At 32.0% G+C, this 18,426-nt stretch overlaps 1 protein-coding gene and 1 long non-coding RNA gene across 4 annotated transcripts in view; one reads left to right on the forward strand and one right to left on the reverse strand.

Annotated features, from left to right (window-relative positions):
- Positions 1–810: 810 nt before the first annotated feature.
- Positions 811–18,426, reverse strand: part of LOC126738158 (ATP-binding cassette sub-family C member 10) — a 97,550-nt gene continuing 79,934 nt past the window's right edge. For both annotated transcript variants that reach the window (XM_050443344.1, XM_050443346.1), the window contains 4 exons: positions 15,212–15,434; positions 12,523–12,714; positions 12,194–12,437; positions 811–2,481 (listed from right to left, as the gene is read on the reverse strand). In XM_050443344.1, coding sequence (XP_050299301.1) covers positions 2,233–2,481; positions 12,194–12,437; positions 12,523–12,714; positions 15,212–15,434 — 908 coding nt within the window. In that variant the 3' untranslated portion in view covers positions 811–2,232. The remainder of the gene's footprint in view (positions 2,482–12,193; positions 12,438–12,522; positions 12,715–15,211; positions 15,435–18,426) is intronic.
- The window catches only part of LOC126738196 (uncharacterized), a 55,105-nt gene continuing 38,329 nt past the window's right edge, over positions 1,651–18,426 (forward strand). The window contains exon 1 of one of the 2 annotated variants that reach the window (XR_007661250.1): positions 1,651–1,781. This is a non-coding gene — a long non-coding RNA (uncharacterized LOC126738196). The remainder of the gene's footprint in view (positions 1,782–18,426) is intronic. The other variant, XR_007661249.1, reaches the window with a different exon arrangement.

An 18,426-nucleotide genomic window follows, 5' to 3' on the forward strand; every position in this document is an offset into this window, starting at 1 on the left:
TAATTATTAAATGTACCACCATTTTGTAGTAGGTAGAGATATTGAATTTATATTTTAGGGTTATAAAGTACTCGTCAGGAGCTCCAAAATGATGTGTCACAAGACCACCCTTTCCATTTGATTTTTTTCCAAGATGACGCCCAGCAGCCATCTTGAAATTTTCATCTGTCAATTTTGCTTTAAAACGTAGTATTCATTCATCAATTACATTACCTCAAGTTTTAATATTTTGAATTGATCCGTTTAAAGAAATAAAGAGGGGTGGGGGACATTAAAGAACAGCACTGTATATTTCTTTAGAAAGCTTGTATAAAATAAAAATAACTTCATTGGCCTCAAATGAACTTTTATTTGCTCCCTCTGGCTCCAACTAACCAGATGATCCCTATACCTGCGCTGCGTAGTCGAAAACTTAAAAAAGTCATAAAATGAAGCCGTTCGAGTGTTGCCAGAGTAAAAGTTGTTCCGCTCGGTGACAATTTGACATGTTATACGGCACATCGGCGAGGATTATCTTGTATTACATGCACCCAATTCCCCTAAATTAATCACCCCACGTCTGCCGGTATCGTGTTCATAAATTTTGCTTTTCTGGGCTATTTTCGTAACCTTTCGTATAAACAGAACGTCACTAGATGTTAAAACAAGACAACAGACGTGACTTTGATGATGGAATGCAGTACACTGATTACTGATGCTTATTTCGATACAATATAATAAAACACAGAATAATTAATTTAGGATGCTTTTTGGTGGTATGCAGAAAGAGCATAAGCAATAGGTAGATAATTTGCAAATTAAAAAAAAAACTTCTTAGCTAAAATAGTTTATTATAAAATTACCTACAAAATTATTGAATACAATTCTAATATGATATAAATACTGAAATTAAACTTTAACAATAAATCTATGCATTATAGTTTTTGGAAGGATGTATATATGAGTAATTAAATACATGCGACTTGATACTGGAATATTATACCGGGTGACACAGAAAAAAGGGAACACATAACTTTTTTACTTCTCAAGATAAACTAATGAAATTTGGTATATTGATGGACTTGTTATACGAGCATCATTTGAAATATTCATTTGTTTTCCGTCACTTCCTATTTAACCGGAAGTAAGAGCAACTTTTTTATTTTAAATGAGTTACCTGGTATATTATTACGTATTTCGATCGAAAATAATATACTGAGAACAGTGATACTACATTTGCTACTTTTTGTTTTATACTTATAGAAAAAACCTTTTTTTTATATAAATTAAATTTTAATTTTGATCAAGTAATCACGGAATAAATAGCTTTCATTGCATTTTATGGCTTAAATCTTTCACATGCCTATTTAAAATATCCAAACCAGTAATTTTGGCAGTTACTTTATTTTTTTTAATAGCACATTATTGGGAACAATCAATTTTAAAATAATTTTTTGTTCATATAAGCCCATAAGAAGAAAAAAATTGAATCATATAAATAAACGCATTTAATTAATAGAAGTCGCATAGAACGCTTGTTTTGACGCGTTCTTCAATTATTTTTTAATTGACATAATACATACATGACGTCTTGTCAAGTGCAATTATTATTTGTCATTGAAATAAATTTGCCGCAGTTTTTTTAAAGAATTTTAGTGTTTACTAATATTTGAAATGTTTACTGACTGTAGTTTTGAAAAACTGCCTTTCAAAAGTGGTGTAAAATGTGGTATTTAAAAAAAATAAAGGAAATGCCAAAAACACTGGTTTGGAAATTTTAAATAGGCGTGTAAAAGATTCAGGTAATGAAACACAATGAATATTATTTTTCTGTGATAACTTGATTAAAAATTAAAATTTTCAACTCTATTTCAAAATTCAAAAAAAATAATTTTTTTATGACTATAAAACAAAAAGTGGCAATGTATCCTTGTTCTCAGAATATTATTTTCTATCAAAATAAGTAATAATATACCAAATGTCCCAATTAAAATAAAAAGTTAAAGTCCTTCCTGTTAAACCGGAAGTGGCGAAAAATAACAGAGTATGTCAAAAGATGCTCTTATAAATATTCTATCGATATACCAATTTTCATTATTTGTTTATCTTGTAAAGTAAAACAGTTATTAAGTTAGTGTTTCCATTTTCCTGTGTCACACGGATATGATACAATGACAAGTAAAATTATATTATTTCATTTACAAACTATATTTATCAATATTTTCATTAATATATATTATTTTATTTAATCATCTAAGAATCACTATTATTAACTAATTGGTAGAAATAACCAGAAGGTTCACTCAGTAAATTGTCAGGCGTATCGAATTGAACTATTGCGCCATCACTCAATACTAAAATTCTATCAGAGTCTAAGATGCTGTCTATTCTATGAGCGATGGTTATCACAGTACTTTTTCTAAATGCTGACCGCAAGGTTTGTTGTACTTGACGATCGGTTTCTTGATCTACGTTTGCCGTAGCTTCGTCTATACAGAGTATCTGAAAATATTTGGCTAGGTTGAGATAAAACACAAATCTTAAATGTCATATAGCAACATATTTTCAAGGACTATAAGTAGGTGGGTGGCAGCATCCATAAATCATCTTTGAAAAAGAAGGCAAATAGGAAAATATTTACATATATAAAAAAATATCCTAAAGGCTTTATAAAAAAAAGTTTATAGAGCCTAAAGATAAATATTTTTGAACATTTGGCAGCATAAAAAATATAAATATTGGCTAGCGATTTAACGATATAAAATATTTTTAGAGATGCAACATTGCCGGTTTTTTAAAAAAGTTGAATCTTTTTTGATATTATAAATGGAATACCCTGAATACTAGCATTCTTCGATCCGTAAGTACTTATAGCATGTTTTTTTCTAGATATTATCGTATATCTATTTTTTACAGTTTTCAGGATTTTTTAATTTAAAATATTTTTTTTTCATTATTTTTTATTTAAGACATACCTCCAATTAAATATTTTTAATACTGTATCTGCATTCGTAAAAACTTGAAATTCTGAGTATAGGATCTCAAGGTCCTCTGTATGATTTTTTTTTAATGAAACACCTTGTATACTATTATACAGGGTGTTCATTTGAAAACTTCCCACCACGGATTTATCGAAAACCCACTGTTTAAAAAAAACGCCGAAATACATCAAAAGGTTTCTCAAGAGGGACAACTTCTAACCTAAAATTACTTCACCCCCTTTCACCCTCTGCCCTCCAGGGTCATCCCCTTAAAAATTTTAAATGGTAAGGGGTATCGAGTAATAGCTTGTTTAAAAGGTCTTTCGAAGTCTTTTATTTTGACGTTTGATTTTTTTAAATCGGTCGATTCGTTTTCGATAAAATTAGAAAAATCTTTGTTTATCCTAATTTGTTCAGATAGAAAACAAAAACATGAAAATATCAGTTTTTATTTTAATAAGTGTTCAAAATGTTGCCCGTTAGGGTTTGCCAAATCTACAATTCGTTTATAATTTAAAACGGAAACTACCAACATAAACAGCAATTCCGAAGATTAGACGTGGAAAAAACTAAATAACAACCTGAATTTTTTTCCGCATTCTTTTCATCAACACAGATATCCTGGGCGAACTGTATTTATTGTTCTACCTGCTTAGTTATCTATAGTTGCTAAGGAAAATAAAGAATTTATTTTGCCGTCAGTTACATTTGTGATAGTCTTGGAATAGTGATAATTTATTTGTTGAATTGAAGATTTTACTTCTAAAATGGTTTACATACTAGCCGAAAGAGTGGAAAATTTTCTAATTTATGGTGCCCAAAATCAATGTGCTCGGCAAACTGCCGTCACGTTTAACGCCAGACATCCGGAGAAGATCACTTCGCATAGGTATGTTTTGGACCTTGTTTACTGAAACTAGATCTGTTGCAAATAAAAAACGTGATCATCGGCGAATTTTGGATGAAGCCGCTCAAGTTAAAGTTTTGGGTCATTTTGGAATAAATCCTAATACTTCATTACGCAAAATTGTTGCTGCTACTGGTATTTCATTAGGCTCTGTTCGCATAGTTGCCAAACGTCATAAATTTCATCCATTCAAAATGAAAATATTGCAAGAGTTAACCGAAGACGATTTTGATAGGCGAGTTGAGTTTTGTGAAAAATGACTGAAGCGATTAATGATAATACTATTCATGTAAAGAATATCTGCTTCAGCGATGAATGTACATTTTATCTAAATGGATTTGTTAATAAGCATAACTGTAGATATTGGAGCAATGAAAATCCTCATGCATTTGTAGAAGGGCATACCCAGTACCCTCAAAAAATTAATGTATGGGCAGGCATTTTAGGAAATAAAGTGATTGGGCCATTATTTATTAACGGAAATTTAAATGGACACATTTATTTGGATATGTTGGAAAATACCATCAATCCGCTTATCACTAAATCCATTGAAAACCAAATCGATGATGATGGAAACCCTATACTTGATGAGGCTGAAATATATTTCCAGCAAGACGGCGCTGCTCCTCACTATGTTCTTCCCATTCGGCAATGGCTAGACGACGAGTTTCCAGATAAATGAATAGGGCAAAGGGGGCCTATAGATTGGCCTGCTAGATCTCCTGATATAACGCCGTTAGACTTTTTTCTATGGGGTCATTTGAAATCTATTGTATTTACTCCCCAACCTGAAAGTTTGGATGAACTTCGTCAACGCATTATCGACAGCTGCCATGATATCCCACAACATATTTTTAAAAATGTCCGTCAGGAATTTGAACATTCCCTATATCATTGTTTGGCCAAAAACGGGCAACATTTTGAACAATTATTGAAATAAGAACTGATATTTTCATGTTTTTGTTTTCTATCTGAATAAATTAAGATAAACAAAGATTTTTCTAATTTTCTCGAAAACGAATCGACCGATTTAAAAAAATCAGACGACAAACTAAAAGACTTCGAAATACCTTTTAAACAAGCTATTACTCGATACCCCTTGCCATTTAAAATTTTTAAGAGGATGACCCTGGGGTGCAATGGGTGAAAGGGGGTGAAGTAATTTTAGGTTAGAAAGTTGTCCCCCTTGACAAACCTTTTGACGTATTTCGGCGTTCTTTTTTAAAAAATGGTTTTCGATAAATCCGTGGTGGGAAGTTTCCAAATGAACACCCTGTATATTCTGAAAACTTTTAAAATCTCGTTCCTATGGTGAGTATTAATCTAAATACTAAGTTTCCGATAATAAAACAAAGTTTCTTTAAAAATAAAAATTTAGCAAAATATAAATATTTATCGCAGATAAATGGATAAATCGCATAAAAAAACCATAATTAAAAATACATTATGAATCAGTTATTTATTCTTCATATGACCAAAATACTACAGAAGGTTTAATGAATGTTTCTCGATAAACCACCAATAGTTAAGAGAATATTATTAATTATGGGTTAAAACTGAAAGCGGCAAGGCAGCCTAAGCCACTAACTTCTGATGAAAACAACATGAATGAAATATGTTTACGTCTTTCTCCAAGCTTCAAAAACTGAGACTAAGAAAATAACTAAGACTTTATTAATGTTTCTATTTACGGATTCTTGACAATCATAAGAGCACCATTATGAAAAATCATCAAATTAAAGGCCACAACTGAATCTCTAAGAATACGGATTCAAAAATCTTTGGAAGACGATCGCAATTTTGCACATTTACTATAAAAATTATGAAACGTTATATTGTGTTTTTGCACTATTAGGATATATGTTAGGATATTATCCTATAATTAATATGCTTAAAAATTGTAATCATAGGCATGAAATATCGATTTTAATTATCATATTTCATAGCTATCTGCGATAAATGCTTACATTATGGTCAATTTCGATATTTAAAGATTATTTTAATTTTTGGAACCTAAGTATGTAGGTTCAAAAACAAATATTATTTAATTAAAATAGATTTCGGTTCTTTCGAGTCTTTCAGAATATACAAGTGTTTCATAAAAAACTTTTAGACATTTCTAAATTCACAGGTAAGATCTCTAATTTTAAGGAAACCTGTATATTTAAAAAATATTTTCTTAAACAAAACCGATGCAGAAGACCTGCTACACCAAGAATAAATATTATTTACGATATAGTATTTTCTAAAATGATATTTATTTAAATAGTGACATAATACCAAAAAATAGGTAACTAGTATAATTACGTGGTGGTCACAGTTAGACGGTAGTCAAAGAAAAAACACAAGGCAAAAATAAAGAACTAAAATAAAATACCACAGATGCCTTAGTCCTAAAAATCAATTATTTTCGTAATATTAAGTTATTAAGTTTGTTATTTAGGGGTTATTATTATTAAAAAATAAATGAATATAATGTATAATATTTATATTGAAATATCTTGCATAAGGTTTAGTTATTTAAATAAACTATATTTATTTAAAAGGCTGCTGTTGATATGACTCAGGCCCATTTTCCTTTATAAAAAAGGGATTAATTTTCAACAGGTTTGTTACCCAATTACAGGAAAGAATATTAAAAAAAGAATAAAAATGCTTAACATTCTATGTACTTAAACATACTAGAAAGAATCTGCATCACCTATCTACTTTATACTTTCTATAATAGACCTTAAACTGTCCACATGCACCGTTCATGTAAATTATTATTAATATAATTCTGTGAAAATGTTCTAACTTTTTCACAATCTTTCTGAATAGCAGCAGCATCTTTAGAAAAATTTAATTTTCCAGCGATCTACCAAATTACACAGAAAATAAAGAACAAGCGGCCTTTAATATCGCCTTCCAAACGGAATTAGAATAATAATTAATTGACTAATATATGCCAAGTTATACATATAAAAGTCTTACCAGTTATACAAATTAGTACTGTGACAAATACAACATTATTTGATACCTCCAAGATAGTTATTTAAAAGATAAATAAAAAATTATATATAAAAAAAAAATTTAAAGAATAAAATTATTAGAGGAAGATAGTTAACTACACAAAAATATTTTCCGTATTAGGTAAATGGCAACATATCAAATCAAATCAAGACAGTTTTATTACCATTTGGAAATATAAAAAATTACATAAATAATATGCTCTTAAAGATTAAACAATAATTAATCACTATTTATCATGACTAAATATACTTTTCTGGTAATCGGAGTGTACTGCAATTTTTTAAAGCCGATACCTATGCGACTCTACTTCATAGATGAATTACACTGGTGGCCAAAAGTAGATTAACAACTACTTATTTTTCAAATTTGTTTATATCACGGTTTAGGAAATGATAAATTAGGTGGGACAGTACCTAATTAAAAAACAACGGAGTCTATTTGTAATGTTTAATTATATTTAAACTATTTATTCGTAATACCCAATTTTATTATAAAAAAAATTAAAAAACTAAACAATTTTCAAGTGGCCAAAATTAAATTGACAAATTCAAAGCTTACTAAAATAAAAATAATTATAGAAAATTTAAAGTGTTTTATTCAATAATGCTTTAAATAGCCTTTATTTCTTCTCACTTCCACCAACCTTTTGGGCATTGACCTAATTAAATTGTCAATATAGGACGTGTCAATGGATATCCAGCATGCCTTCAAAGCTTCAAAAAGTTCTTGTTTATTTTTGAAATTTTTACATCGGATGTGACGATCAATGTAATCCCAAATGTTCTCGATCGGATTTAGGTCCGGTGACTGTGACGGCCATTTGATAACATTAATTTTTTCTTGGGTCAACCATTGCTTAACGACCTTGGATGCGTGTTTCGGATCGTTATCATGTTGAAAGTAGTGGTTGAGTGGCATAACTTCATCAGCGTAAGGTACCATAACATCCTGCAGTATGTCTTTATACATGAAACGATCCATCGTGCCTTCTATCAAGTGTAGTGGACCCATCCCATAGCCCGAAAAACAACCCCACACCATCACGGAACCACCTCAATGCTTGACTGTGGACACCGTAGATTTGGGATCATACCTTTGGTTCACAGGACGCCTAACATATCTTTTGCCATCCGAATTAATCAAATTGAACTTTGATTCATCACTAAAAATAATATTTTTTCCATTCGGAGACTGTTCAGTGACTATGTTCTCGAGCAAAGCTCAATCGCGCCCGTACGTTTTTTAAACTTAGCAGTGGTTTCTTTGCAGGGCGTCTTGTTTTTAAATCACTATATTGAAGTCTCCTTCTAATGGTACGACAACTAACTGAACCCACACCTTCTTCTTCCAAATGCAGTTTGATTTCTTTTGAAGTTCCAAATGGGTCAAGTTTTGCTTTTTTCAAAATTAATTTGTCAACACGACTAGTGGTCTTCTTTGGTCAGCCAGTTTTTTTTAGAGGAACAACACTTCCACGGAGATTAAAATTTTTTATTACTTGACTTACTGTTGCCCTCAAAAGAGAAAATTTTCGAGCAATATCCGCCTGTTTAACCCCTTTCCGGTAATCGTGAATTATTCGCATCTAATATCGATCGATAATACCACGTTTTTCAAAACTAATAGAAAGAAAAGTCAAATCAACAGAAACCAACGCATAAAACTCAGAGACTGAATGAATATGTTGTTTGTCAATCCAATTTTGGCCACCTAGCAGTCAAACAAAATTATTGGAATTTGATAAAAAAATATTGAGAGCTTCAGATAAAATATATCCATAAACATGGAATTTGTCAATCTACTTTTGGCCACCAGTGTATATGTAGTCGATAAGCGAGTTCACACCAACACGTGATCCGTAACGTAAGATGGCTGCACATTAAATTTGTAGAGTGATAGCTAAAATGTAAATATATCCTACCATTTTTCTAGCTATTTTGATAATTTTTTATTTGTTGTGATGAGAAGTTTAAATTAATTAAAGTTTTAGTTGTAAGTCACATCACAGACATAAAGACATACATCATAATAAAGTTAATTAGTTCATAGGTAGATAGATATTGGTGTACATTTTTATACACAAAAGATTTATTGTTTTTTGTTTTCTTTTCGTAGTTAAATATTTTTTGTGCTTTAGTAATGATTCAATATGCAACATTAAATCTTCATTCGTAGATTTACTAATCAAAAAAAGCTAAACCTACAACATACAGAATCATTAGTACTTTTTTGCAGTTTTTATATATTTTTTAGATTAAGCAACTGAAAATACAACTTTTTGATCTCTCGTATTTTTCTCATAATTTTTACTATGAAGATTACTAGAAACATTCAACTTCTGGGACTTTTACTATCAGATTTTGGTGCATACCACAAATTATGCTTTTCATAATAATTTATTGCCAGAAAAGTCCAAACAAGTATCTGTACCGGGTTGTCTTTTATATTTAGACAAAGCCTAACTCGGTTATTATACGAGGTGGAAAAAAAAGTTTTATATAAAAGTTGTAGGGTTTACCTTAAATCGCCAGGAAATGTTATAAAATATAATACAGGGGTATCGCAAAGTTAATAAAAAATACACAGTTCATTTTTTTTAAATGGAACCCCTTGTATATTTTTACATTACATAAAAGACATTTTTTTTCTGATTTCAAAAATATATAATATGTTAATATTTGGTTTAGCCGTTTTCCCAATATTTATCTTTAAAAAATTAAAAAATAAAACAACTGTTTACCCGAATCCCCGTTGCTATGGTGTTTATCGGTAACAATAAAATAAATAATGTTATTTGTTGGGCTGTCACTGTCAATGTTTCTGCTAATTCTTTTGAATATGGGTTATACCGAAGAAGAAAAGTTTGAAATTATGAGGTTGTTTTACAAAAACAACAATAATGTTGCTCGAGCGCAAGCTGAATATCACCGTATTCATCCCGAAATGAGAGTTCCTGCTAGGTCCACTTTTTATTACACTGAAAGGAGTATGAGAAACCACAAAAATCTACAAAGAAAGAAACGAACAGTTTTAGCTAACGCGGATGAAGAACTACAAATTTTATTATATTTTCAAGGTAAAAAGTTATTTTATATTTAAGAGCCTTATAAGAATTATAATTTATGCTTTGATTTTTGTAGAAAAACCATATTTATCAACCGTAGATGCTAGTAGACACTTTCAATGCTCTAGATCTAAGATTCAAAGAGTTCTTCAGAAATATGGATATTATCCTTACAAATTGATGCCAGTACAAAAATTAACAAATAATCATGAAATAAGAAGGCTAACATACTGTAATCAGATGTTAGATATAAAAAACGTAGATAACGATATCTTTAATAAAATCTTGTGGACGGATGAAGCTGTATTTACAACAGCAGGGATTTATAATAGAAAAAATACTCACATGTGGGCACCAGCAAATCCTCACGCATACGTCGAAATAAAAAAACAGGGCAGAATGTCATTAAATGTGTGGTGTGGTATCCTTAGAAACCAAATAATTGGACCCATTATATTTTAAGGATCTTTGACTGGAAATAGGTATTTGCGGTTTCTAGAAAATGAGATTGAAGCTTTATTAGAAGAAATACCTTTAAGAGAATATACCAATATTATATGGCATCAAGATGGCGTTCCGCCTCATAACTTTAGGCCAGTAAGGATTTTTTTAAATAATCGTTTTATTCAGTGGATTGGAACCCATGGTACCATTAACGCGCCACCAAACAGCCCTGATTTGACTCGTCTAGATAGTTTTTTATGGGGGTATCTTAAAAATGAAGTTTATAAGGAAAGAAGTGAAAATTTGGAGGAATTAAGGGAAAAAATTCAAAGAAGTATAAACTCCTTAAATGAAGAACACCCTGAATATATTTCAAATGCTCTGTTAAAACTGGACAAAGATTATAGAAACTGCGTTGAAAATAATGGCGGCCATATACAACATTTGTAAATATTTAAAGAAACAAGGCTCAAAGGTTTTTTTTTTCAAAAAACCAAATTTTTTTAAAAATGATGAATTAAATATTAACATTTTATATATTTTTGAAATTAGAAAAAAAATGTCTTTCATTTAAAGTAAAAATATACAAGGGGTTCCATTTAAAAAAAAATTAACTTTGTGTTTTTTATTAACTTTGCGATACCCCTGTATTATATTTTATAACATTTCCTGGCGATTTAAGGTAAACCCTATAACTTTTATATCAAACTTTTTTTTCCACCTCGTATAGTAACCGAGCCAGGCTCTGTCTAAATATAAAAGACAACCCTGTACACACCACAGTGATACTACTGTCATAACATTAAAATTAAAAAACAGCCAACGTACATTTCAGCATTAATAAAATTATACAATGAACCCAAGAAGTTTACTTATGGATTAGCAAATGAGAATGTGAAAGAAACAGGGAGAATTAACCGGGACAAACATCCTAATAGAATAATTTCATGTGCTAAAATATTTAGAACGGGACATGTAATATTTTCTGAAACTTTCAATAAAAACACAGGTTGTGAAAAACTAGAATGCCTGCCCTAGAAAACGTTATACCTAATGGGTTAGGAAAAGATCTTTCAAATAGTACCACATATCAGCTCCTCAATACATTGTACCATGATATCAGCTTGAAAAACCGTTGGGAAGGTTCAATATTAAAAACCTTTAAGTTGATATAGAATATATGTTATAGACTATATTTTTGCACGACTGTTGTATGTTTTGTTTCGCATTTTTTTTTGTTTATGTTTATGTGAATAGTTTGCATTTTCGGCTGAAGATACTTTAAGTTATACCTTAATTCATTTAAAACATGACTGTTAGATGGCGCCTTGATATACAAGTGAAAACAAGATAGGTAAACTTCATTTATTCCTTTATGTCCTAATAAACGGATACATTTTTAATATTTTTGTAATGTACCTTAAAAATAAAAATTAAATCACATATATTTTTCTATAGGTATTTGGAGCAATTTTGAGATTTCGTTTTTTAGTAATAGCATTCTATTTAATTTTTTTTGTCATTATGTATCATAAAGTTAAGAGTGGAGTACATTTGGTTTTAGAATATAATTTTCTATTGTATAAACGTATTCGTCTTAAAAATAAAATAGAGGGTTAGACACCTCATGCAATCTCTATTTATGGTTGCTCTGACTTCTATAAGCATTGTATTCATAGGTTCAGGAATTTGTTAGATTCGACGTGTTATTTTGTTTAAATTCCTAATTGTTTGTATGAATTTATAATAAATAGCTCTGTAAATTACTTTTACTACAAAACACTTATATATGTATGTTTTTCTTACCTTAGCATTATGCAGTACAGCCCTAGCTAAACAGATCAATTGTTTCTGCCCCACCGAAAGGTTAGCTCCTCCGCCCTCTACTGCACTGTTTAAACCCCCTATACTTTTTATAGTTGCTTCTAAATTAACTTTCGATAAAGCGCTCCAAATTTCTGGTTCTCGAAACGTCCGCAGGGGATCCAAGTTTTCCTTAATGGTTCCGCTAAAGAGAAAAGGATCTTGAGGAATGCAAAAGAGTTTTGATCTGTAAAAAAAAATATAATGTATTTTTTTTATATAAAAATGTATAATTTGTACTTAATCGTTACATATAATTCTTATGTTCTTACCTTAAGGCTGGTATCGATATTCTTGCGACGTTTACAGTATCAATACATATTTCACCTTCAGAGATTTCCACCATTCTGAACAAAGCCGAGATAATAGAGCTCTTACCTGAGCCTGTGCGTCCTACTATGCCAATCTTTTCCGATGGTCTCGTTTCAAAAGTAATATGTTTTAGGGATAACTTTAGATGGTCTCTGTAAAATATTTAATAATAAAATGGGGAGAAAATAGCAAAATTATACAACTACACTCTGTGTCATATTTTTAAAGTAAATGTGATTCATGGATTGTAATGTGTTAAAAAAGTCAAAACTATAACAAATTTAAATCGATGCAAATTAATTTGGTGTATATGGTTAACCTTATTTACGTTATAGAATGTGATTATCCAAAAGTGAAAATTTTACATAATAATAACAAGTTATATAATTTTAGAATCATTTAAGGTAACATATACAGTGCGGCTCTTAATTGTCCCCCCCCCCTCTCTTATCTTTTGAATGCGTTGATATAAAAAATTGAAATTTGGTACACATCATAAGCAACCTAAATACTATTTTTTGGCCCCTAGCTCATTTTGCAAAACTACAAAATGGCGGCGGGACGCCATTTTGAAAAACAAAATTAAATAAAAAGGGGGATCATACGATACATCGTTTAAAAGCTCCCACTGAATGCTTTATGATCCTAGAATATTAAGTCATTACTTCTGCCCATAGCAAAATGGCAGCCTTTCAAAATCTTATTTTTCACATTTTTATTTCCATTTAAAATAATTAAACTTTAGGTAACACAGAAATGTAACTATTTCACTACAAAATAAGTTGAAAATGTGCACCATTAACTTCAAGACAATAAAATAATCTATTGGATTTGAATTTACGAATTGGAATTCTCGAACATTTTGGGAAGTGGCAAAATCAATATTGCGACATGCATCAATTATTCTTTGACGTAGATCGAAGATAGATTCTGCCTGGGTGACTTGACTTTTTGTCAAACAGATAATATTGTATCTCTGAAAGTCTATTATAAATATTGAACGAAATCAAATGAAAGGAGGCATTCGTGGCAATATTCTGTAGGAAAGGAAATTTTACTATAGATGATATACCATGATAGATGCGTAAACTTGTATTTACAAACGTGTGTTTTTTTTTAATAATTTTGTTTGTGTTCTGTTTTCCTTTCGAACCACTCCGTGAGTTTAAAGGCAGGGGTTACAAGTTTCATTAAAATAAATATGTAAATTTTTATAATAATTTAAGGTACGTTTACGGAGTTCTAATTTTGTTTAGGTCCTTAGATTTTATAAAAAATCCTAAAAAATAGCTTACTGGGTTGCTACATGTAACGAACATTTGCTTTAAATGTTAAAATGAAAATAGATTTTATATTTCACATTTTAAGACTTTTTTATTTCCTTTAACTAATATAAAGGTATTAGGTTTGCTGATGCTACGGCATAAAAGCAGAGATCATCGGATCATCTTATAAATAGTAATAAATAGTAATTATCTCAAAAAATTTAAATTGAAAAAAGTATGACAACCTAAAAAATGTGATGGTCAAAGACAAATGTGCTAAATATCAGTTTTTGTAGGTTTATTAAACTGAGACTTATCTTCACTAAACGTGGTTACAATTTTATACACAGACCGCCTGACATATACTGTTAGACAATTTGCTTATCTTATTTCATAAGCACTAGAGCACCTCAATAATGATCCCGATACTATTAATTGATGATCGATTTAATCATAACTAATTTTCTACTAAAGTTAATAATTAGCCTTTAAAGAATACTAATTTTTTCGTTGCCTTACCCTAAAGAGTTCAGTAAGTAGTAAAGGGTAGTTGACTCTTGGAAATTGTAATTTTAACTTTTTTCACAACTTCTACAATTATAACGCATATTTTTTTTAATCATTATTAAAAGCTACTATGTAAACTAAAAGGTCTTATTACAGGGATTCCTTCATATTTTCATAATGAAATTGATGGGTTTATTCCACTTTTTCATTTACATTTGCGTTATTCCCAAAATTAACGAGTTCCCTAACTACTCAGTTATGTTCCTAACAGAATATAAATGTTTTGTCACAGTCTAAAGCTAATATTTTTAGTGTATTGACTTCTACTAAAAGTACTTATATTATATACAGTGCTTTCATTTCAAAACGATCCATCCTTAATCACTTTAAAAAATTTAAAAAAAAAAAATAAAAAAACACATTAAATTAGATATAGAGGGGGACGTTTATTATGCATTTACTGAAGTTCTGTTCTGTCAATCATCTCCTCATCTCCAGCTAACCTCACTTTAATATGTCAAATGGGAACCCCCATCGTGTGATACATCATAGTAAGCAGCGTAAAATTCTCTATTCAACGGCACCAAAAAAAAAATGAAATCGGTAAATGTGTAAGCAAATAGTTAGCGAAAATGTCTAGAAATAATGAATATTTCATTTACGCCAAACTTGTGAAACTGAATTGTTGAACAACAAATGAAAAATAAAAATCTAAATAGAAAATAAAATAAAAATATGGCTTTACACATAATTCAATACAGACAGTACGAAGGAGTTTCATAAAAAAAGTTTTTTTTTTAAATAAGAATACCTCTTAAAAAGTTTTAAAATAACAAAATTTAAGAAAATAAATTCTAAAAATTCTTTTAATACTTACCTGTATTTTAAAGAAACGTTATTAAAACTAACCACGCCCTGACTGGGCCACGCGAAAGGTGGCTCAATAAGACAATTAGCTGATTCTAAAGGAATTTCATTGATGTACCCATTAACTCTTTCAACAGCAATCATTTCCCTTTCCGTTTCAGTAAACGCATTAACCACGCCGCTTAATAAACCTGTTACTGTTAAGGCATAAGATATCGCTAAGCCAATAAAACCTATAAAAAATTTAAGATTACATTATCAATATCACAAATAAAGTTAGTTTTAACTGCCATTAGTTAAAATTAAATATGTATAGTGTGTTCACTAAATATACGGCAAAAATTTAAGGGATTCTTTCTTGGACTATTCCAAGGATATTTTGTCCTTTTATGATTTTCGATAGGAAACTTTGTTTCGAAGATATGGGACAAAAAAGAATTTTGACAAAAACAATTATTTATTACCAAAAATTACATGTAATGTTTCTTAATTTTTTTTTTTATGGTAAACACAAGCACAAGAGGAAAGTCCTATGTCACTCTTGGAGTGGTGCTTGCGCGAAGATATTTGTGGGCATTTATCTTGAATCGCTGTAGGTTGTATGCGTCGGGAAATATGTGAGGTGGAAGCCCGTTCCACAAAGAAGATGTTCTCCAGATGAATGAGTCCCGATACAGCGACGTCCTTGGGGTAGGCAGGTGGACTCGATGTTGATAAGCCGCAACTGCTAGACGCGTCCTTCTTGCCGGAACAGCCCTGGGTGGAATCAGGCCTGCCAGCTCAGAGGAGCACTTACCGTGATAATAACGGTAGAATAAACAGAGATCAGCCACCTTTCTCCTGTGCTCCAGACTATCCAGACTCTTTGTCAGTTCTGGTTTATCGATAAGACGAATAGCTCTCTTCTGTATAGAATCTAGCAGGTTTAAACTATGCGTGGGTGCAGAGCTCCAGACATGCGAGCAATACTCAAGGGAAGGGCGTATTTGAGCCTTATAAAGAGTCAGCAGCTGTTCTGGTGTATACAGTTTTTTCGTTTTGAAAAGCACTCCGAGTTTTTTGGAAGCCGCCCTGGCGACCTCGGCAACGTGGTCATGCCAAGACACACTGTTGGTGACCTCGACTCCTAGAAGATGTAAAGATGATTTGATTGGCAATGTTTTCCCTGCCATAACCAGCTCCGGGCCACCAAGGTTAGTCTTCATCGTAAATACTGCAGCATGCGTTTTTTTAGCGTTAAAACTGACCAAATTGTTATCGCCCCACTCCAAGATTGCTCTAATATCGTTGTTGGTTAAAGCTACTTGTTGCTGCCTAAGATTCTGAGAACTTGCGGTTGTCGTTGGTTTGGCGGACTTAAATGTGGAAATAAGTGTGCTATCGTCCGCAAAGCTGTAGATTGGATTGACAGTGATTCCTAGCAAATCGTTGATATATACCAAGAAAAGGGTGGGGGATAGAATGCATCCTTGAGGGACTCCTGCGTTAATGTTAAATTTGTCGGAGAGGTATCCATCGACAGCTACTTGGATTGTTCATTGTTCAAGAAAACTTTTGATCCAATTCAATAATGAGTTTTGTATGCCGATTGAGGAGAGCTTGGTTAGTAGTCCCTGATGCCACACTCTGTCAAATGCCTTGGAAATGTCAAGAGCGACTGAGCGGGACTCGCCGTGCTTCTCCATGGCCTCCGTCCACAAGTGTGTGACGTAGGCCAGAAGATCGCCGGTGGATCTAAGCTTTCGGAAGCCTTATTGATGATCGCTGATTAGTCCAGATGATTCCAGATATCTCAACAGTTGTTGGTTGACTGCTTTGTCCATAATCTTCGATATTACTGGAACTAGTGCAATCGGGCGGTAATTGGAGGGCATCGTCTTCTTACCCTTTTTGGGTACAGCTTGCACTCGAGCAGTTTACCAGCTTGTTGGAAATTGGCCCTGCTTATACGATGCCGTGAACAGTCTACATAAGGGAGGAGTCAAATAGTCTGCACAACGTTTTAGTATTAGGGCTGGAATTCCATCGGGTCCAGTAGCTTTGTTGGTGTCTACGCTTTTAAGAATTTTATTTATAATTCGTTGGGGAAACGAAATTTCTCCCATCGATGAATTCATCCTTGGCAAATATGGCGGTGGTTTGCCTTGCGAGTGCAGAGTAGATTTGGACGCGAAGAGTTTACCCAGTAAGTTGGCTTTTTCCCTTGCTGTTACCGCGATAGAACCATCATCTGCTGTTAGGGGTGGCAAGGCCGACTTAGCAAATCCTTGACTAATGGCTTTCGATACCGACCAGAAAGATCTTGTTCCATTTGGGCAGTTTAGCAGTTTGTTTTTGATCCTGTTGTTGTCTACAAGAACTATTAAAAATCATTACCTCACGCTCGGATGCAAGAATTCAATCTGCTCCACATTGGCTTCCAAATTCTTTCAAAAACACCAGGATCGTTTCTGATTTCGTTACATCCGATTTCTCAAATCTTCTACATCTTCCACTGGAGTAGTATAACCTTGATGAACCTTTATGCGTAGCAGCGATCTCCGTATGTTTTACTGTGAAAAATACCGAGGCAAAATGCCAAAATGTGCATAAACCACATTGCATTTCTTGTAGCCAGTGGTACATCGTTTAGAAACTGAGGTAGCCTTTGTTGTACACCTCGCCGGTAAGTCGTCCTGGCAGAAATACCGGTCCAATTAGGAAATCACCTACAATTCGCACCTAAACGTTTAACGAGAACTGATATTGAAAGCGATCTACAAGCATCTCATGTGGATTTTTTCCTGTCCAAACATGGTTATTGGAAAAATTCCTTACTGTATTTCTCCAGAAACTGGCTTCGTCGGTAAAAAGAATAATGAATTAGTAGTTGAGGGACTTGAATTAATGTATGCAAAATCCATTGATAGAATGCAATACGTGAAAGAAAATCTGCAGGAAGAAGTGCCTGAACGCGTGTACGTAGTATGGGTACAACAAATATTCTCTAAGAATTTTCCAAATAGTCCCGTTACTACCATGGCCAGAACATTTTCTCTTCTAGTTCTACCGTTTATTATTGTACTGTTATTGGCCTTCCTAATCCTCCATTTCGCTTTAATGTTCCTGTTTTACGAATTCGTTGATGAATATCTTGGAAGGTTATTTTATTAGGCACATTACGATTAGGAAATCGTCCACGGTACAAACGACTAGTTTCTAATCTATTACCATCAGCAAGTCCAT

Source organism: Anthonomus grandis, chromosome 7, assembly GCF_022605725.1.
Source record: "Anthonomus grandis grandis chromosome 7, icAntGran1.3, whole genome shotgun sequence".
Classification (NCBI taxonomy): Eukaryota; Metazoa; Arthropoda; class Insecta; order Coleoptera; family Curculionidae; genus Anthonomus; species Anthonomus grandis.